The 9,059-nt window shown below is 36.5% G+C and overlaps 1 protein-coding gene and 1 long non-coding RNA gene across 8 annotated transcripts; both read right to left on the bottom strand.

The window, feature by feature from the left end:
• Positions 1 to 674: 674 nt before the first annotated feature.
• Positions 675 to 8,061, bottom strand: LOC114543915 (calcium/calmodulin-dependent protein kinase type II delta chain-like). 7 transcript variants are annotated; one of them, XR_003690239.1, is made up of 5 exons: positions 8,020 to 8,061; positions 7,615 to 7,791; positions 7,359 to 7,529; positions 6,933 to 7,013; positions 675 to 709 (listed from the first exon to the last, which is right to left on the bottom strand). XR_003690239.1 is itself a non-coding variant. In XM_028562713.1 (4 exons), the coding sequence occupies exons 2-4, from the start codon at positions 7,624 to 7,626 to the stop codon at positions 6,936 to 6,938; spliced, it is 261 nt and encodes an 86-aa protein (XP_028418514.1). In that variant the 5' UTR covers positions 7,627 to 7,791; positions 8,020 to 8,061; the 3' UTR covers positions 6,796 to 6,935. The 7 variants fall into 7 exon arrangements, 2 of the variants coding, with proteins under 2 accessions (XP_028418514.1, XP_028418515.1); XR_003690237.1 differs by lacking the exon at positions 675 to 709 and adding an exon at positions 1,340 to 1,379; XR_003690238.1 differs by lacking the exon at positions 675 to 709 and adding an exon at positions 4,180 to 4,219.
• Positions 8,062 to 8,289: 228 nt separating this feature from the next.
• LOC114543914 lies at positions 8,290 to 8,728 on the bottom strand. The gene is made up of 3 exons (XR_003690235.1): positions 8,689 to 8,728; positions 8,413 to 8,488; positions 8,290 to 8,330 (listed from the first exon to the last, which is right to left on the bottom strand). It is a non-coding gene; the product is annotated as an uncharacterized LOC114543914 (long non-coding RNA).
• Positions 8,729 to 9,059: the final 331 nt, after the last annotated feature.

Genomic DNA, 9,059 nt, shown 5'->3' with positions numbered 1-9,059 from the left:
CAATGTAAGACATCATAGAAAAATCGCAAGAAATAACATTGAATTTGGCTTACCACAAGTCGTATCTCCGATCGATAGCCATTGTCATAATGAGTTTTTATGTGGTACACTAATATATTGAATATTCGTTCTGCAATTACATAATAAGGGAGAATATTTTATATAACATCAGTGTAAAATGAATGATGGAACTGTACAGTATGGTGTAGGCATAACACGTGGCCCTGCGAAGTAGTTGGCACTAAGAACCATGCTGTCATGCCTGCCATCACCAGATATCATCAGATAATCTTGGTTTTTTAATGTTGAAAATAATCCGTTTTGATACTTTTTCCTATGAAGATATATCACAGGGAATATTTTTTTCCTACAATTATTATATACAAGTACTATAATATCTAATTCCCGTCTGGTCCCTATTAGGCTATTACTCCTGACAATATTGTCGCACAGAAGAAAAACATTAAATATCTCAGCAAGTATTTGGGCTAAAGACCCCGGAATACCAGTAAACGATAGCGGTTAAAACGATTCTTTGAATAGTATATTCCAACCAGCATATAGTTATAACCTGCATTTGTATTATACGTGAAAACAAGAATTAAAATAATAGCTTGCTTTGTTATCTGAAATTACTCACCCATTGCAAGATATATTTTGGAAATTCCATATTTTTTCGCTTTTTTGGTCTCTGTTGTCTTCAAAATGTCTAGAATTTGACATGTTATCATTCTGTTTTAATTCTGAGTAATTCTTGGTGTAGTATGTGCAAAATAATCAAAGAAAGAGCATTTTATAAGTTCTAAGCGATAATCATTGCTAATCACGTGCTTAAGGCAAGCTCGAATCGGACCTAGGTCAGATTTTCGGCTTTTGGCCCGAAATTTTTATTATTGTGAAATATTATTGCCGGTGATGCGATAATTCATATCATCAGGTATGTTTATATAAAAAATGGGCAAAAATCTTCTAAAGGCTTGATTTTGACGCTAAAGATATCAAAATAATCCTGAATATGTGAGCTAAACCACTGCAACCGGTTTTCGTTTGCATTTGGGCAATATCCAAAGAATTAGGCCGCTTTGATGTGTAATATTGAATATATACAACACGTGAATATCGTAGCTGTGAATAGCTATGTATGCATGGCGGTAAAACGCCGTATTTCCACTGGAATTTGCAATATTTAGCCTTGAAATTTACTACATTTGCGAATTTGTCAGTTTGCTATATTTACTATTATTCCATGCCATGCCCAATTCTACAATATTCTGAAAGGTTCAGTAGTTAAATGTACCACAGAATTCAAGTGCTACAACAGTTTGAAAGATTTACTTGCCTTTTAAATTCCGACTTTCCTGTTCGATGGGGTTCTAAAGCTGGTAGGGGAATAAAGCCTTTTAATAATGATTGAACTGTAATTTCTTGTGAACTTCATGAGAGAAATAATCGAACAAATACACTCATACTGTGATACATTGGCTTGGAATATGCTCCAAAACGTGTGAAATCGAACATTTGTTGTGCAATCACCTTGCAAATATCAAAGAAACGGTATCAAATTTTGAATATAGATTAACCAATCTGATTGGTTTTTATTGAACCAATCGTGGAGTACAAAAATTGACCAATGACAAATTGACCTGTGTACAGAAATAACCAATCAAGTTGTCTTAATTTTGCTGAATTATGCAAGAGCCTACAGGCTATAAAACAGAGCCGTCTGCGACCGTTTTTCTCAGGTAAGTGAGTTCTTTCTTTAGGTAGGATCAAGGTATGTATAATTAATTTTTTAAATAGAAGTAGACCCCGTGGCCCCGCTGTTAGCTAAGAATCTCTGTCCCCGTATCTGGAAACACGGCTCACTGCTTGTCTAACTGTGTTTTGCTTTTCGTTTTCTAGGGAGCTACTAATAATTTTTTTTTGTGTTTTTCAGACAAAGACGATCGTAGTTTAGTTTCAGTATCCAACCCTAAGAAGCCACCCCATATCCATGCCGTCAGTTAAACCCCAGCCAGCAATTGCCTTCATGCTAATTGTGATGCTTCATTTTCTAGGAACAACTCACCATATTTTTTGTCGTTTCAGCTACAGAGTTAGTGGGTTGTGGGTTGTTGGATGTTGTGTCGTCGGTTGTGTGTTTTGTGTTGTGTTGTACTGTCTTGTCCTCTACGTTTCGTATTGTCTGCCAGTCGGTTTGGGAGAAGCCCTGTAGCTCTCTCTTTTTCCTGGCCACACAAAGAACACATTTTGCGGATACTCCTTTTTAGGAGTTCATGGGTTCGAATCCCATGAATGTGTCAATTTTCGCGCTGATATCTAATGTGGTCCGTCTCAAATACAAAAGCACAACATCCAACGGACAATCTGCATCCTTTCATCACACCAACTACAAGTGTTGTCCTCATACAACAGAATGGAACTTCCAACGGAGCAAAGAGTAACCAATACCCAAGATGAAGTTCTTGTACCTTCTCAAACAGGACAGAATGCGGCACTTGTTAATGAAGTATTCTCGATGTTTAAGGGATCCTCTCAGTTAGACGTCCGATCAGAGGATATTTCAAAGTGGTAAGCTCATTTAAACTTGTGATTACTCTGCGAATATTCACCCATTTTAATAAATATGAGACCACTAAACTCATTGCTGTCCGGTCGTAAACGGCGCACACAGATAATTTCGGTTTTATCTGGAAGTGTTTTATCAATTCAACTAGAAATTGTATTATCTTAAAGAAAAACATTTACCTATTTGTATAACTTTAGTTCATTTCAAAAGCTTTCCTATAAGCCAAGATATTTATTGCAGAACTTGTACTTTTTAAATTGAATGTTAGAGAAGCAAAAATACGCAAAGCCTTCCAAAAATCTCGCCTAAAAACCTCCAAATATTTGTAGCTTACATTGGGATCAATATTTTCATATATTTTACTCGAAATACAGTTGCTTTGGCGATTTGTAGTGATATTTCCAACAAATGTGTTTACAAACGGAAACCCGAAAATGTGCATATAATTATCACCATATTAGCGAAAATTTGACAATTATGACCTCTAGGGACAATTTTACCCAGAAATCGATTTCTGGGCTTATTTTACCCCCACGGGGTAGGCAACATTACGTTTTTGACACCTCTAACCTCACGCGACAACCACTTGTGCATGCGGCTGAGCAACGCCTCGCTATACACAATAACAAATAAAAAAATCTATATTTTTCGAGTTTTTCTGCCCATCCTGACTTAAATCCTATCAGAAAAGATAACTAATGCCTTTACAGTTTATATGTAACGGTTAAAAGACGACAGGATAAAAATAACGAAGAAAATAACGAAATTCCAAAGGCGAGTTATATTTCCATTTTGTAATCCTGTGTAATTTGATATGATTTTTAGAGCTGCACTGCAGTGTCAGGTTAACAGCAATATTGATTAATTTCTTGATTAGAAATTTTCGAGCTATATTTTGGTGGTATTTTTGTGCTTTTTAAATTAAACGGATTAATTTCAACATTAAAAACCAAGATGATTTCATGATATCTGGTGATGGAAGCATGACAGCATGGGTCATAGCGCTAAGTATTATGCGTACACAATATTTCACTGGTGTTATAAAAAATAGATTTTTTTTCTCCCTTTCCTATTATGTAATTGCATTTACCAATATATATGTAACTGTCAGGGGTTGGGGGTATTATGTGAATATGAAAGAAAACAACCTGCATTTTGTTCTGTATATTCTTGTGTTATAGAAGTCAAAAATACATGCTGTTACTATACTGTATAGGCCCTTGTGATTCATATACAATTATAGTTTCAATTGTGTGATAGTTATGTTCTTGTAATCTCAATTGTAGATTCTATGGCATATAGAGTCGAATTGGTACGGCAAAATATCTTTGAGTATTGAAGTTTATGGCGGTTCTTCAGGTATGTTCTGGCAATTCACTGAAATACTATTTGTTCGCTAAGGAATGTTGTCCCATGGTAGCGGTACGCATGAACCTGGGATATCACAATGCTGATAGCCTCACAACCCTGGACAATAATATAATAATTTACTTGTTCCTTGTGTTTCAATTTTAGATCAAATAAAGTATGGCAACCCAGGAGTTGCTAACAATTATTACCTTTCTCTTATCACTGACTACACCTCCATCCATCGCTGTGCCATACATGGATTTGATGGACTGACATACCAAGCAAGGTAAATATTGCAGGCTACATGGTATATGTTCAGTTTATTATTATGTCATATTAGGACTGTTGGACATTTTTTTTATTCATTAATTCCCCTATATGGGAATGTGATAAAATTCGATGTTAACCCCCAAGTAAAGATTTCACAAAATCAATGGAAATAACGCTGTACCTCGACTGGTTTCAATTCTGGAGGAGCCGTGTATGGCAAAATTATATGCATTATCATTTCATTTTTGTTGATGATTGTTCGATGGTGTTTTGGTGCCAGAAGATAATTGATACTAATTATTGGCCCACGTACTGAAGACACATAACATCCCAGATAATAGCAACAAGTGTTGGGAATGCGGATAAGTCGACAGGACATGGTCGCTTAAATGAGGCAGCTTCCTGGTCTGCACGGAAAAATAACCAGGACCAAATGCATTCGGCAAGAAAGATGTTTGTCGGAGCGATTTCACTCAAAGTCGTCGTGATTATAATTAGTGGGTGAAGACCTATTCTGTGTCCTGTAGTTCCGACGGGCAAAAATTCGATCATTACAAAATAAATGGACTAGTCAGGGTTAGCTGGATTAATAAGCAAGGCTTCTACAGATTACCCTGTCACGTTATATGCATCACATCATTTCCATGCGGTCATATATAACTTTTAATGTGTGATTAAGATTAATTGTTTAACAAATTATTCATTTCATTAGAGACTCGCTGGTGGAAAATGTCCTATCACCAACTGTAACCGCGCTTTACATCCGCATTCATCCAAAGACATGGTACGCAACATATCTTTGAGAATTGAAGTTTATAGCTGTTTTTCAGGTATGTTCTAGCAATTCACTGAAATACTATTTGTTCACTAAGGAATGAGAAATGACTGAGAGATCCATCTGACTGAAATATATAGCGAAAATTTTTCAATAAGTGGCTTATGTAAGAGCGAGTTTTTGATTTAGAAATAAATTCTTTACACCCTACCAGCGGGTTTGTCAGGTTTTTTACTAACTTAGGTGCATTGGAATACAAGTAAAAATAAGGCGTGTTTTAGAAGTTATACCTGGACGAGGAATCCAGCATATCATTATGAGGAACAAAGCTATTATAGCGGTATATACTCAGGGCTATCACAATCAAGTTTAGTGTTATCGCTTTATTTCAATGTTTGCTGCACGGTCGGATTCTCACAATTAAAAGAAAATCAAGCGAAAAGTTTCACACGTACAAAAGTATAGGTATGGAACTGGGGCCGGTTGTTCGAAAGATGGATAACTTATCCAACGGATAAGTCCTATCCAACGGATAAATCTGGATAGTTATCCATTATAAAACGCGTTGCAGGAAGCGTGGATAGTGAAGTGGATAGCTACCCAATAGATAAGTTAAAATTTACCAGAAGAAAACAGTATTATTCTGAAATTTCGTACCACAACGTCAGCTGTTGCTAAGCATTTACAACATTGAATTCATAATCATTACGAATTCTCGAGTATAGTTACTGAATGGAAAAGGCTTGAACAAGTGATTTGCTCGAACTTTGCACTTCACATCATAGTGATTTTATTAATTAAACACATTGCAATTTTATTCCTTGACCTGCAACGCTTTGCCTTTCGGTCCAATAGCAAATTTAGAAACACTATTTTAATGTTCGTGAATGAAATTACTTAGATATTAGCAAGTTTCCTTGGAATAGGTTGAATCTTTCTTTGCATATTCGCGTTTATAAACTGATTAGAAGCGTATAGTAAATTTACCACCTGTTATAAATGCGAGGATGTCCAAAAAATCGCCGGTCGAACGGAATGTGTAGGCAACGTGAAACGCTGCTGCGACAAATTGCACTTCGAAAACATTTTTAATATATAGTGAATACAATCATGATGTGTATTAGTTTGTTGAAACACAGTAAGAGGAATATTGCATTTTTGTCCTATTTTATATAAATGTTTACAGTGTTACCTTGTATCTTTGAATTTATCCACTGGATAGTGGATTTAAACCACCTCCGGACCTTGGATAAATTTATCCGGTAGATAGCGATTTTTATCCTCTGGATAAAGTTATACAAGCTTCGTGCAACCCAAATCACACGCTGGATAAAACTTATCCGTTGGATAGTGAGTTATCCGTTGGATAGCGACTTATCCACCTTTCGAACAACCGGCCCCTGTTCTTTTATTTATCGGAATAACTAGTGATGTGATCTTACATGAAGCATTTTCAGTCATGCTGCTAAATGTCGTGCTGGCTACGCCACTGAGTATTTTATTTGCTCGCAGAGCCTCGTCTGCTGAACGTGACCGTCGGCCAGTCTTCACCATGTACGGTGACAGTTATTTTCTGCCTTTTAACTTGCCGACATGCAATGTTTCATTGCACGGTGAGTTTTCAACTTTACTGAAGGCGCTACTATACAATATGCAATTTTCCTTACAACTTGCAATGCAATTATAACTCCGAAGGATGTTAATTTGTAAAGAGTGTTCGAAATACTAAGGAAACGTTAGCAGATCTAATAGATGTTCGTATTTGACAACTTTAGATGCCTCAGGAGTAGAATGGTTTTGCAATTTGCAAGGAAAGTTGCGTAGTGTAACAGCGCCTTGAGATTGTTTCGGAAAGCTGGTTAAATTTCGATGTAACTTGCAAACATGTAATGTTTCATTGCAATTGCGAGTTGAAAATAAGGGTCATTGGACGGAAGAACGGGACAAGTATCGTAGTTTTCAACATACCTTTTATAAGGGCGGAGACATTGATCTTCCATCCACGGTCGGTTTTATCATTTTTTCTGCTTTTTCTATCATTTCTTTATCCTACAAAAGACAAAAACCTTGTTAAATCGTGGATCAATCTAACACTTTTAAAAGCTTTCTCTCCTAACTGAACTAATTTTATTTATACCGTATAGTTCTATCAGTTCTAAATTGTCCTTCATGGAGGTCCAGTAGGGGTCATCCCGTATTGATCCAGTGTTACTACAGGAGGAAACCTGAACTAAACTGACTTTATTTATGCTGGATAGCTGTATCAGTTCTAAACTTCAACCAAACTAATTCTAACAATTCGAAAAAGCTGGGACTTCAGACGAAAAAGGTCAGCCGATTTTGAAAAATCTTAGATGCGGGGTGTTATAAGGCGGTTAGTAATTTCATCATCACCTTCATCCAAGGATGTTCCAGAGCTTCTGAAACCGTGATGCATTTTCTGTGACCAACAGTAAGCAGTTTTGTTATAAGATCCTTAGCTTCACTGCTAACATTCTTCCAGAGGTTGTTCGGAAATTTATACGACCCTTCTTTGACTTGTTTCTCCAATGGGTTATTTGCCTGCTTTGAAAATAAAGAAGATCCGGAAAGTCTAAAAGACGTTAACTTTTCATTGACGTACTCCAATTTTGAAATGAGGTTAAGCTACCTCCAGCTTCATTACAAATCGTGTTCACTACGTGAATTTGAGTAAACTGAAGTATATGGCATACCAAACATATAACACACGATTTCTTGTAGGATCGTTCTTCAGGCTACGGGATTAACATTTTGGTAGCGAGGTAACTTGGTGTACCACAGATTGTTTCCATATAGGAATTCTGATCTAAAAAATTAATTGTTATCATTGAGAAACTGTAACAATGAGAAATAACTGAACCTAAAACGTTTGCAGAATGCGCTCTGCTTTCGTAAAACGAAATCACGGACAAAACTCGGAATTGAGATTATAGTGACTTCCAGGATTTGCTGGCAATGGTCACATCGAATGGTTTCTTCAAATACAATTTAAAGGGCAATTTAAACACAAGTTCAATACACAACCGACACAAACCTTTATAAGCGTTTCGTCATACGAGGAACACAATAAAACATTTTCTGGCTAGAGAAGAAAAAGTTAAATTATGGTCGTTAAAGTTTAGGATATAAAGAAGTAGTGATAAATAAATTAGGGCGTGCTTACCTTCCAATCCCTGTTAGTGATGCCATTTTCATGTAAATGCTAAAAATACGAAACAGTATGAATAAAGTTAGTTTAGTTCAGGCTCCTGCAGCAACACTGGATCAATAACAGATGATCCTTAGCTTGGTGTCATTAAAAGCTCCAATCTCTTCGTGATATTTTCCATAAACTTTAGTCATCGCCTGTGAATGAAATATTCCAATTTGTTTAATTCATTCTTCGAAGGCTACACATGGCTACATTCGCGCTAAACGACATCCTCACCTGAAGGCACATTGCTTTCATAGTTGGTTTAGTTGTCAATAGGAATCAGTGATACAGATCGTTAGACAACTCGAGCCTGAAAACAAAATAGAAAAGTCGATCGAATCTTGAATGGTTTCATCCATGATTCTATACTTCTCTACTACATTCTGCAGGACAAATAACATTGCGTGAACTGTGCAGCAATATAGAGAATAGGGGGAAGCCAGACAGAAAAGCACATGGAAAGTAGTTTGAATATTTGCAAACCCTGATAGATAAATGTCGTGGACTCACACATTTGTTATCGGCGTCTCCTCGTCGTTTTGTTCCAACAAGACTCTCAAATAATAGTCACCTGATAGCAGAGATACGTTACTGAGTTTGATTCCTATCGAGGAATAAGGGGGGGACGCTTTATGAAGAACTGTTAAAAAGCTAGAGCAGTTAGGCTTATCACTAACCTATTTCAGTTCATCAGCTAAACATTCATACAGGACTTCAAACTAAAGGTGATTCCAAAAGACAACGTAGTTTCCACTCAGATCTTTTTCCATTGCAAATGCGTGCAAATCAGATTCGAGTGCCCCAGAAGTTCCTCTCGCGTCTGTCACATTGAAAACATAAGAAATTGTTTCATACTCTTTTACGAGAACAGTTTAGAGAAA

The sequence above is a fragment of the Dendronephthya gigantea genome, unplaced genomic scaffold, assembly GCF_004324835.1.
Source record: "Dendronephthya gigantea isolate DGI-Jeju-01 unplaced genomic scaffold, DenGig_1.0 000591F, whole genome shotgun sequence".
NCBI classification, from domain to species: Eukaryota; Metazoa; Cnidaria; class Anthozoa; order Malacalcyonacea; family Nephtheidae; genus Dendronephthya; species Dendronephthya gigantea.
This window is presented reverse-complemented; position numbering and strand designations above follow the sequence as displayed.